The sequence below is a fragment of the Dromaius novaehollandiae genome, chromosome Z (genome assembly GCF_036370855.1).
Source record: "Dromaius novaehollandiae isolate bDroNov1 chromosome Z, bDroNov1.hap1, whole genome shotgun sequence".
NCBI classification, from domain to species: domain Eukaryota; kingdom Metazoa; phylum Chordata; class Aves; order Casuariiformes; family Dromaiidae; genus Dromaius; species Dromaius novaehollandiae.
This window is the reverse complement of record NC_088132.1, coordinates 24408755-24421899: the sequence shown is the minus strand read 5'-3', so window position 1 is coordinate 24421899 and position 13145 is coordinate 24408755. Positions and strand designations below refer to the sequence as shown.

The following is a 13145-nucleotide window of genomic DNA, read 5'->3' as shown; positions in this document are numbered from 1 at the left end:
TCTTTAAAGACATATTCCCAACCATTTTGCAACCAATCGTCTCTGAAGGAAACCAGCAATCTCACACCTCACTGTGCTCACTTTTTAGCCATCCATATGTTTCTCAGCGTTCCTGGAGCTACCACTGTCTCCACCATGTAACCTCCTCCTTTTCCTCTGTCTTAGCCTTATAATTGCAACTGCCACCATCTCATCTCTACTGGCTCTGCTCCTGCACTACTAAGCCTATCTCACTGCTTAGAAACAACTAGACTATATAGAAATCTAGAAAACTCCACATTTCTGAAGCTTTCACATGTAGTTCCCTTTGACTTGGACACAGTGAATACCAATAAATATGAATACAGAATTGTGGAGCCCTGTAACAACACAGCCAGACTGAATTCTCTTTTAATTCTTAAAAAAGATCCACAATTTAAGATGGATGAAGATTTCATATCTCAATAAAATGTTAAAATACAGCAGTTGACTTGTATTATGTCTCTATCTGTGAAGTATGAAGACAAAATTACACAGAACTGCACAATTTCATAACCTAGAGTTAGCCAAAGGCTGGATACACTTACTCACACTTCTAAAACTGGAATTTATAAATAAATGAGACTAATTTACATTATACCATAGAAAACGAATTCAGACATCTGTGGATGTTACAGAGGTTAACAAGGCCTAAAAGAAAAAGCAAAGGCCATCAGACAAAGGTATTTGTATAATTAACTTGATATGGTCTTTCAGGAAGAAATGGGAAATCCTGGTAATAAGAGGAAATACTTTGTATTTTACACTGACTAACTAAAAGCTATTTTGAATGCTTCTACAGCATATACAGCTCTAGAACACATAAATTCTGCATGCAGCAGAAAGCATACGGCATTCCTACAAACTATAGGAATTGATATATAATTCTCAACGTTCAATAAATTTCAATTCTCAAAATACACTACTAAAATAAACTTGCAGTTCTGAAGAGGAAGAGGAGAAGCACACTAGAGTTCTTCCTCCTCTTCACATCATATGGAGGACAGTTCATATGTGGCTGGGATAACGGTGGAAGAATGCTCTAGAAAACCATTAGTCTCTGAAAATTTAGTCCTGCTGTTCTCAGAGAGTACAGACTGTCAAAACAACAAAAAAAACAAAACGAAGCAAAGGATAGATTAAGTGTTTCTGTGCCTGGAGCTAGTTGTGCAAAGCAAGCTACAAAAACACCTGGGGATCGCAGTGACATCTTGTAACCTCTGCTGAGCAGCTGGTGCTAAGAGGGGGGAGTTCAACTGCAACTACCACTGCTTTTTTAAGAAGCCACTTAAGCCTCAGTAATGGGATGTACCTTAGAGGAAATCTGCAATTGGCACCTTGAGAAAGGACAGCTCACTGGAGGGGGAAAAACCCACCCCATCTTACTCAATGCTGTGTATTAATACATTGCTTACAGAACTGCAATTAAAAATAGTTCAGTATGCTCATGTATACTGTATGTAATTGGCAGCTAATTTAAAAATATGTAGCAGACACTCTTGAAAAGCATAAAGAAAAAGAAATTACACATATTAACTGGTTAGTATGTATACAAGTAAATTTTCTTACTGCAAGCATCATGGGTTCACAAACATTTTTTTTAAACTTGTCTGTGTTCTTTCTCAGCCACATAAGAGCAGAGTGTGTGTCTCGGAATCTCCCTTTAAGCTTCTCTTCCTTCATATTCATTATATTATCAAGTTCTACAATGCAATCAGTTATTCCTGTAATTTAAGACAGTTTCTTAAACAGAGTGCATATAAATACACAATATACTTAGCATTTTCCAGTATTTAGTGACTACACTACTCCAGCGATAAGGTTAATAGGAGATTATAAGAATTAAGAGTTTATCTTCCCACAATCAAGATACCACTTATTCTAAAGCAATGTGAAGAACTAATCAAAGCTTAAATACTAGAATAAAATGAAGCTTTACTCAAAGCATAACCAAATGTGGTGGTACAGCACTTATTTATAGTAAAGATCACATACATTTAGTCCTAGAAGCATCTCTCTTCAAACCTGGTTCTACCTTTATATTTAAAACTAAAAATGCCCTGAGGAGAAAGAGGCAGCGAGTACAGTAAGAAATTTCTGGGGTTTATTTCATGTTTGCAGAAATATGAAGGTGCAACAGCAGACTGGGCAAGAAAGGATTTGCTACTCAGGAGAAAGGAAATTAAATACTTTCTACCCATTCAGAAAAAAAAATATATAATCTTTCCTCTCTAAGCAAGTCACTTGGTCTTTCTATATTTCAGTTTCTTCTTGAGGTGCATCAGACATACACTCAAGCAGGTATCTTAAGGGTGTCTGGACTATATGACACACCAAGTGCCAGAGAGATGGGCATGTGCATTCATCAAGAAACAAGTACAATACCCAAAAAACCACTAAGCTATCATTTTTTATTTTGTTTCTTCAAAAAAAGAAAAAAAAAAGGGGAAATCCTAGGCTAACACAAAGGAACATAACATAATTAAGGTTAGCTGAAGTTCACCTAAAAAGGACAAAAGGAGGAAGAGTTGCTAATGTCCTGCTGAAAAGATCATTTTAAACACCGTATCTTCAAAAGTAACTGCACTGGCTTCACTATTCTGCCTCCTGCTAACAAGAATCCAGCTTCATTTAATCATAGAAAAAATGCAATTGGCAAAGCAGTCTCCTTACTCACTAAGCTATTTATGTTCCTTTTAATAAAACTGATAACAGCAAAGAAAACCGCTATACATTTAAGATAAATATAATTATGAGGCTTGCAGTAACCATTTCAGAAATTATTTCACTACAGCAGGACAGCAAGTAGGTTCTGTAAGAATGGTTTAAAACAAAGAAACAAACAACAAGAGACTTACTTTTCTTGTCCCTCTCTTGGTTAATTTTCTCTGTTCTTAGATCACTAACATCACTATCAATATTTGCCCTTTCTTCTTGCAAATGTTTCAGCTCAGTGTTAACAGCATCAATTTGCGGCTGAAGATTCTCACAGACACCCATTGTGTTGAGCTCATTCTGCCAGTCCTCTATCATCTTACGAGTGTTGTGTATTTTTTTCTGTCTGTCCATTTCTTCATCTTTTTTTATTCTCAAAGCTTGATTAATCTCTTCAATCTAAGAACGTTGAATATTTCCAACATTAAAGGAGTTTAGTATACAAAACTTAAGACAAGACATCAAAGAAACAGGCAGTAAATGCTGATGTAGCTGTGCATTAAAACTGTAACAGGCTGTTCTAGTGCCAGTTTAAGAACTGACAAGATTTTGTTAAGATTTAGACTGTTTAAGTAAAACTACAATCAAGCCTTTAAATAAAGTTCCTTTATTTTTACATAACCAGAAGCTTAAGAACTCCTTTAACGCATTTCAAAGTTAGTCTAAGACGGCATACAACCTGAAGCGCAAAACAGAACATGCAACTTTAACTCTGCCCCCTTGTGTTTAACTCTGACATTTCTTGACTGAGTACTCAGGTGAAGATTAGTAACTCAGTTTTGCAGCACCTTTTTGCACTGTGTTTTTAAAAAATGCTGGATGCATACTCTCAGTTAACGGAAGAACAGCTCTAGCCTCTCATATAAAATATTTGAGGGAATGTCTAATGCTGAGTGCATTACTGCACTATAGTGGCTGTAGCTTTCCCATCACGATAGTTGCCAGAAGGAAAGCTTGTAAATACATAGTACATATAAATACTGTCTATTTTGAAAGTTTATTGCATCAAGGTAAATGATTTTACAGAGCATAAACCTGCCCCTTAGTAATACCCTATTTTACTAATAAGCATTATATTGCCAGGGTACTTCTGTTTTGCCCAGAAGATGCAAAGATTCATTGCATACTGGAGGGAGCGCAGTGGTTCAAAGCCCTTCCACCTCTCCAGAGAGATCTCCCTCTCCAGTGACAGAACAGCAGACAAAACATATATATATATATCTCACTACAGAATTTAAGGATTAGCACTCTACCTGAATGCAGCATGCAATATAGCCAGTATTGAATTAATACATTAGCAAAGAAGCACCAAAAAAGTCATACTGATCAAGACTCTTACTTGTTTATCTTTCTTCTCCAAAGCATCTTGCTTTTGTTTACATTTTTGAGAAGTGTCTTTGATTTCAGCAGCCTGCATACAACGACATATTTAAATTAGACAGTTGTATAAATTCAGTTACAGCTATATTTGTAAAAAGCAGCCAGTCATATTTTTAAGGACATTCTATACATGCATAACTAAGCACTTACTCCACAGCTCACTACTGACAAAAGCCTACTCATCAGCTTCTTATTAATCCTACTTGTATCTGTAACATATGCATCTTCGGAAATTTGTGAAAAGCTGAATATTCGCTTTTAATCTGTTCGCAACAGCGCAACATCCACAACAACTCTGCAAACTCAGACATGACAGATAAAGGAAGGCTCATAACCCAGTCTGAAATGAAAGTAACTCCACCCTTGATTTCAATAACAGTGTTATTAGTTAGATCCTTAAACTTCAAAATGCTCGTCTCTCTTTCCAAACCAACTTTACCACAGAAAGTTTACAGCCGAACTGTAATTTTACCATGATCTTAGAGAAAGAAAAGTATAACTTGCTAGGCCCAGGAAGAGGCAAAACAGCATTTGTCAAGGTCATCTTACCTCTGGGGCTCATCATGCTAGAGCTATAAGCCTACACAGCTGAGCACGACAACTTGCTGGCTGATGCATAGGCACCAGTGTTGCTACTCTTTCCCTATCCTGTTCAGCTTCCACAGAATCATAGAACAATTTAGACTGGAAGGGAGCTAATCCAGTCCAACATCCTGCTCAAAGTAGGTCTTTCTAGATCTGGCTACCCAGACACTTGCTCAGTCAAGCCCAGAACACCTCCAAAGATGGAGGTTTCATTACCTCTTTGGACAACTTGTTCCACTATTCGACCACCCTCATTTTTTTTTTTTTTTTTTTAAAAACCCTATCATCTAATCAGGACTTCCCATTTTCCAGCTTGTGTCCATTGCCTGTCATCCTTTTTACCACCTGTCTCTGTGATAGGACCTCCTCTATGGAGAAAGCAAATGAGTAGGAGCTGGGAAGGCCTATGAAATCTCTCTGCCTCAAGAGGCTACCTGGAAAGTGCAGTGAGAGGGGAAGAAAAGAACTTGGCAACATCTAGACTTCTTACACTCTCTTATTGCCACATTAAAAGAACTAAATTGCAGTGCAGCTAAAATTAATAAGTCTGAAAGAATCTCATCTGGAAAAATTAGTCAGAAAAAGCTACTAATTACAGACTGGATAAACACTTTGGGAGTATGATCACACAGTGGAAGTGTACTGTGCTTTCTCTACAAGTTTAATTTCTCCTTCCACGAACCGCCAGAGCTGAAAACATAATATAAGCAGAGTAGTGCAAGACAGCAGAGGGATGGAAGCACTTTCATTAAATTCCAGCGCAGACCTTAAAAAAAAAAAAAAAACAGGATTTTCACTGGAAGGAATTTCTTCCTACAAAGAGTCACAGTGCAAAAGCTATGATGCATCAAGAATAGAGAAAATAATAAAATTATGCAGAATCTTTCCCCTCTCACAACCTAAAAGATGCATACAAATTTAAGACCCTGACTCTGCAGTTACCTGCATGATGACAACATGAAACAGTAAACCTTGATCTTGCAGTTGACTGCAATACAGTATTGAATCCATGATGCTCTCTCCAAAGACCTCAGGCAGGCATTCTCAAGAGGAATGTCTCTCCTGGGAAACAGTCAGCTGCAAAATGCTCAGAAAACAACTCTGAAAGCTCTCAAAGTCAGCATAGTAGGAAAGAAGTGGAATTCAATTTCCCAGTTATCATATATTTATATGTACCAACCTTACAAGACACAGTCTAACAACAGGGATTGCTTTTACGTTTTTGATGGTACAACCACAATACACTGTTTTACACTGACAAATACTACTCAAAATAGCATTAAGTAGTCCATTCTGTGCAAATGCCTTCGAGGAGCCTGCAGGGGGAACTATTCTAGGCTTCTCTCCTGAAATCTTACCGTTATCACCCTCTTCCTGCAAAATGGGCATACTTCTCTTTCTTCAGAACATCCCTGGCATCCAAAGCACAAAGTTTTACTAGCTTTCCTTAACCTAACCAAATGCTTAAAAGGGTTTTAAAACAGAGAGGGACAACAGAAATTGCCACATGGTCTCTGGATGCATTAACTTCTTCCTAGGTTTAATACTGCCTTTACCTTCAGTCTGGCTCCTCGCAGCCAAAATCTGTAAGAGTACCTGGCACTTTGCCAATAAAACCCAACCAAGACATACTGAAGAGGTGGCTTATCTCTGTTCTCACATATATGTCCTCCAGCAAAGAGTAAGATCTCAAGAAGCAGTCAGGTTTATAGTTATTTGATAACTGATATAAGCCTGGACCAAAGGGCCTGAAGAAAGTTGCATTACCTACAGGTCTCTGTGTCTGAAACAGAGAGGACTTCTAATGCTAAACTGCTTACACTTAATGCCAAACTGAAAGTAGACTTAAAAAACAACTCTTGTGCCAATGACAGAGTTATACTTCTTTCATAATCGAATCACGCATTAATCAACTCATGCTGGTCATAGCATAACTATCTGTGACATACTCCAATGTTTGCAACTAATGAGATCGATTTTTAAGTTCCAGTAAATTCGAGCAGTGTATCTGAAGAAATGAAAAACCTCTGAAGAAGTGGCAATCTAGGCAATTTGAAGGTATGGTATTTAAAAGCCTTGAAGTCTTGCCTTAGATTAAAAATTGTCTCATGATAGTGCAAACAGCGCACATTCTGCCTTCAATAAAGAACTCCGTTTTCACAGACCAACAAAAAAAGGTGTGTGTGAGGGTTTCAATACCCAAAAAAGAGCTACTGGCACAAAAGTCCAGAGAGTAACAATATGCCTGTAACATACTAATCTGTAATAATATCAAGAACTAATAGAGTCTACCTAGATTAATAGACAGTTGTTTATATATCTTAAGGATATCTGTTAACAGAAAAAAAAACCAAAGGAAGATACGTAATTAATCTGAACATCTTGATAACATGTCTGATGTAATTCAAACATCCATGGCATAACCAGGCATACAGCGTATTGTCTTAAGTCTCTCTTCGCTATGTCAAGATTTGGAACTCTACACAAGTTCTTCAGGAAAAGCAAATGCTCCTAATTCATTCTCTGAGCCCAAACTAGACACCACTTTGGCATAAAGTTAACCTTGGGAATGTTTAGTGTATCAGAGTCTGAATTCACAAGTTTGAATTCTGCAAAGAAACATGTTGATTCAAGCATTCAGGCAGATCAACTAGCACATCCTCCAATTTTGCTTCCATAATTTTCTAGCAAATAATCTATTCTGGGCATGTGCTCTGCACATTAAAACTAAAATGCTTACTTTTTCTAGGTTTCTCACACAAACAGAACATAACTTTTGCATTAATATAGCCCAATACTTCTATAAATTGTGGAAACAGTGGTTCACAGCAGAATTCCTTCCTGTTTAAAAAAATATATCAGTAAAACATTAATTAAAAATGAGAGATATGATTAAACCCTAGCAGGATAATACCAAGCTGTGAAAACACAGCTTAGCACTTAACAAGCATGAAGGCCCTTACTGCATTATGAAAATTAATCTCAAGCTTCCAGCTGTTAACTTCCCTCTAAGGGAGCACATTTACTCTTCAAAAAAAAAAAAAAGAAAAAAAAAAAAAAGAAAAAAAAAAAAAAGAAAAAAAAGAAAAACTTTAATAGAACTGCAACATTTTAAAAGTTTAGATATTTTGAATCATAGCATAATAAAATCTTAAGCTACTGTAGAGCACAAAATTCAAACATTCTTGCATGTTTTCTTCTTAAAGGATCCATTTAGCAAGGAGTTTTCTTAATAATAATGTACTAGTGTAAATAGTATCTGCTGGTTTGGTTTACACCACATACCTGAACAAAAACTGCAGTGATACAAACAACAAGCTGCTTTTATTAGAGAACGCTTATCTGCTAAAGCACAGTTTCACAGAAAACTGCACAAAAACCCAGATAATTTGGACTGACATTTTAGCAGCAGCTTGTATGTACAATATTGCATGATTACTAGTCAGTCTTTTTTCAAAAAGCACATCAAGAGTATATTAACCCACACTGCACTGCTAACTGCCAAAGATTCAGAGCTTTATTCTACAAGCTGCTCCATGACAGCACTCCTCTACAGGTGTCTTCACACCGAGTCACTCAATCTGACCACAGTTTCCTTCAAACAGAACTCACTGCAGCAAACATTCTCATGTTACCAGTTAACTTTGGTTATCCATCACAAATTGCCTGCTGGTGCCCTACGGCACGATTTCTGCAGCCTAACTGGATAGTACGCCTAGTACAGGACAGTTGAAATCCTGCAGAGAATCACAGTACTTCTGTCTGTATTTCTCAGGCAGAAATTGTAGTTTTCCATATCCTTAGAGAGAACAGCTATTCAAAAACAGATACTAAGCTGTTAGGCATAGGTAGGTTAATCATTTAAATCATTTACAAAAATATTCACAACTGATGGAGGATCACTCTCTGTTAAAAAATTATGCTCTACTTACAGAATGAGGTTAAATGTCAGAGGAAAGCATTTAGGCTCCCCAAAATTGTTATTTAGCTTAAACTAACAGCCTAAATTGGCTAAATTTTTAGAAGATACTGAGTACCCACAACCTGAAAAAACAGAATAGATGAAAACACACAATTAATTTAATATAAATATCTAATTTAGGGAAACTGTAACAGGATGTACCTGAAGATTTTTAAGGTTCTGTGGAGAGAAACTCTAAAATGCCTGCTCTAATAATGCCAAGAATGCCTTTTTAAAGTGGCTATCAAAGGTTTATTAAGAAATGCATTCCTTGAGTTTTATTGCTTTTAACGGGACGGAGACATAAAGAAGTGAGAGAGAACCAAGAGTATTTCAAAAATACTTCTTCTAAAAACATCATCATGGCACACTAGAAAGAAAAATGTTACTGCTTTAAACTTTACAAAGCTGAACGCAGAACACCTGGAATGTTAAATACTTTAACTTGAAATTTAAAATACCTACCTTATCTCTGATTTTCGTATCAAGACTCTTATAATGTTCTTCAATTTCTTGAATTTTTTTTGTCACTGGAGACTGCCTTTCTTTCAGATTCTTCACTTCTTCCTTGGCCTGGTCACGACTTTTTTTCACTTCTTCATGCTGCTGACGAACATTTTCATATTCCTTGCAAGAGTTTCAAGCAAAATAATAATTTTGTTTTCTAATCCATGTGATTTGATACTGCTCTAACACTTCATTTAATTGTACATGAGTCTGGGGAGAAAATCTCATTCAAAAGCTAGTATAAGAGTGACTACTTAAATAATCCTCCTGTTACTTGATCAGTATGACCAGAAGAGAAACAGATCATTTAGTACCCAATGAACCACACACACACATTTAATGCTTTTCAAATAATATGCCATTCAAGTAGCAGACGAAACAGCCAATCTGTCTGCAATTACCTTGCCTCTAAGTCCATCTTGGGTCAAGGTGGAAAGACTAATTCTTTAGCCCCTTCTTTCTATAGTTTGAGCACTACTTACGCAGAAGTCATGAAGCTAAGGGGCAAATAACCACAAAAACCTTCAGAAGAAGGAGAAGGGAAGAGCTAAACAGATGATTAGAGCCAGTTACAGACACAACCCTGAAGTAAACTAAAGAGAGAGAGACAGGAATAAAACTTTGCAGGAAAAAAAAAGAAAAAAAAAGAAAGGCCACTTATACACCACAAATACCAAGCAAGTCACTATCTCGGGAGCTGAACTGGAGATGCATTCCTGAGAAGAAAAAGATGGTAACCAGTGCAGTGAACAAGAACTACTACCACCAAGAACACAGGAGTTTTTGGAAGAAACTAGCTAAGGCTCAGAGAGTCATTACTACCATTATGAGAAACAGGCAAATTTTTTGGTGTTAAGCTGACTGAAAAAAAAAAAAGGAACTTGTTGTTCAACAATTGTTACAGGCTGAAGAGCATAAGCCTGGATTATTTCAAGCTTTAAAGTGCAAAAGAAAAGACAGATAGCTTGCAGGCTCCATCTCAATCAGCTAATTTTGCTTTATCCCCCACCACTTTTTCCCTAGTTAGCTATTTAATCACTCCATTTGTAATCAGACACAATTAATCACCAATACTCAGGCTATTAAATCAAACTCAGGCTATTAAATCAAAATTCTTTTTTCATAGTAGCTTTTCCATAAAGCCATAAAGTCTTTGAAGAAAGCTGCTATAATTCATGGACCTGGGGTCCAATCAGTAGCCACCATTACGAACAGCTACAGAGGTAAAGCAATTAAACCTCTACTTAGTTGACAGAGTAAGCTCAGAATGTAGCCCTATTCTAAATAAGGCATCATATTTCAAAGTTAAAGCAAGAAAACACACACAATTGAACATAATTTTTTCAGATATGGGAATGTTTCTCTAGAAACTGTTATGTTGTTTTTATAGAGAAAATCTCTTCAACACTGTAAGAAAACCTGACTTTCACTAGACCTATGTATTTTGGTAATCTTTAAGCAAACAATCTTGACCCTTGCAATTATCCACTCAGCCAGAGATCTGCAGAACTTTTGAAGCATTTCATTCCTCCCAGGAATTACTTGCACCCAAGCCACCTAATAAAGCTATTCTCAACTGTGAATGGAAGAGGAAGAAAAGAAGAGAGGAGATAACTTGATTAAAACACATTTTCAAAATTATGATTTTCCGGACATTTACAGTTTGAGGAACAGCACCTCATGCCTCTATACTACCTTAAAATAGTATGCCTTATAATATACCACACCTCCTAAAGCTTAGGCTTGGAGGGGCAAGAAACCCCTTTTCTTTAAGAGTAATGCAGGAAGGGCTATGTCAAAAAACTTGCAGCTCCTTAAATCTGCTCATTGATTGTAGATGACGTTAAGATAATTTGATGCAAGGCCCACTAAAGTACAGAAAGAGCCCTCTAAATGCTTGAGTCCAAATCTTTTTTTTAAACACTTCTAGGGTCCATTTTATGGAATACAAAGCAGATGCTTAAAAGACGCATTAAATAGATATGTCTAGATAATGTCTAGATATAGACATATTAAAATGGTGTCAAAGGAATATGTTAATTAATGACAGTAAATCTCCACATACAGAATCAGATGGCTATAGCACTTGACTATAAAGGTATTCTCAGGTGAAGAGCAGTGGAGTGTTCTGAAAAAACAGTTATACAGTGATACAGTGGCCAAATATTAAACCATGTTCAGCCCTAGACTTGCTCTTTTTCTTTAAGATCAAGAGAGACTCTACCATCATCAAAACAGTGGCCTATTTCAGCTGATCTGTTTTCAGGCTGCCTGTAGAAAGTGTTTTCTCCATTACGTTTGTCTACTGCAGTGTTTATAGATCTACATCCTGGTTGTTTTGGAGGCTCATCTAGCAATTCTGTTTTGTTACAGAGGCAATTCCAAACAGCAACTTATGTTTGGTCTACAACTAGGCAACTACCTTTTGAGAAAGACGGGGGAAGAGGAAGATCCTCAAAAGGAAGACTAAATTCCCATGCTAGTCTCAATTTTGGTGAACCCAATTTTAAGGCGTCAAAAAAGTTTATTCCTAGCAGTAAGCAGTTTAATGACAGATGGCAAAGAAATATGACTTTGTAAAATACCTTTTTTCTTTGAGAAAGAGCCTGATATTTTGCAATATAGGAGAATACCAAGAGATCTATCTGAAGGATTTGACAAACCACGAAACAGCAGCAGTCTTGTACATTAAAGATCATGATGAAATATGAAATTTCGTTGCAGCTGTGGGTCATGGAATCACAGAACAGTTGGGGCTGAAACAGACCGGTCAAATGTTTTCTATCTAGTAGAGTGATTATGTTGACTCTTGATTTCAACTACAGTGTATCCACAGGCAAGCAGCTTCTGGTACACCCTACAATACTGATTCTGTACTGCAAGCTGGCACTTCAAGCAGGTGTCAAAATACACTGCTCTTCATACGGATTCAGTGGCTAAAAAGTCAATTTTTTCGTGATTGAGTGTGCCTGCCAAAGGGGTTGAATATCCTGAGCAATGCAGTCTGTCTAGAAGACAGCAATGAAAGAGTGAGGTGTGGCAAAGTCTGTTTAAATTTGGTTAGGAAACACCTAAATAAAGGCAATGTTCTTAAGCTTATGGAAGACAATTTAACTCATATCAGGTAAGATTCATAACTTAGTTTTCCCTCATAGTTTCTGACCAGCCTTCAGAGTTCTGTATCTACAAAAATCTTACAGGGGAGAAAAATCAATTAATCTCTTCATATTAACTATGCAAGACTTACATCTCTACTGATAAAATATGTATCTCTTTTCTTCTTAACTAAGCCAGGCTACTGCGCTTGTAGTAGGAAAAATTCTATCATTCAGCAAGTGCAGAGGTCAGGCCCTGATGGCACAGATGATACAGCCCACCTCCTTAGCACTACCCCTATCCAACAATTTTGATAGCGGCTCCTATCCCTCTGTGCTGCCAGCACAGTGGTTTGAAGGTAGTAAAGCCACATACCTTGAATCCAGCTGCTCTTCAAGATACAAGGGACAAAGATCTTTGTATACCCATAGGAGGCTTTGTTATTTGCAAAATTTCTATGGAATGCCTTAAAGAAGTTTTCTGCATCTTCCACAAGTATCATCTGAAAGTTTTTAAACTTTCTCTATCTGTATTTCATACAATCCATAGAGCACGCAAGCAGAGCAAACAACATACTGCTTCAGTGTGATAAAAACCACATCAGCTTAAACTCGTGCTTCATTCTTAAACAGAGGCCAGAGATATTTAAAATTAAGCCACTTATCTCTGCAAGGAATAAAACAAATACTGCTTTTGGCCCATTTTGCTGGCTCTACGACATAGACAGAAACTTCTTCAGTCTATCTACACATGCAAGAAGACCTCTGATCAAAATTAGGCCAAGATCTGTCCTGTTTGCACCAAACAATTCTGAGGATGTTCAAGCTACTCTGGTCAAGTTTCTTTTAAAGAAACTGCTGGCACATTACTAATACTGCAGTTT

The 13145-nt window shown here is 37.0% G+C and overlaps 1 protein-coding gene across 3 annotated transcripts in view; it reads right to left on the bottom strand.

Annotated features, from left to right (window-relative positions):
- Positions 1-13145, bottom strand: part of SMC5 (structural maintenance of chromosomes 5) — a 50246-nt gene that overhangs the window by 27315 nt on the left and 9786 nt on the right. For all 3 annotated transcript variants that reach the window (XM_064502676.1, XM_064502678.1, XM_064502677.1), the window contains exons 7-10: positions 9125-9286; positions 4073-4144; positions 2877-3132; positions 1588-1742 (exon numbers count right to left, since the gene is read on the bottom strand). In XM_064502676.1, coding sequence (XP_064358746.1) covers positions 1588-1742; positions 2877-3132; positions 4073-4144; positions 9125-9286 — 645 coding nt within the window. The remainder of the gene's footprint in view (positions 1-1587; positions 1743-2876; positions 3133-4072; positions 4145-9124; positions 9287-13145) is intronic.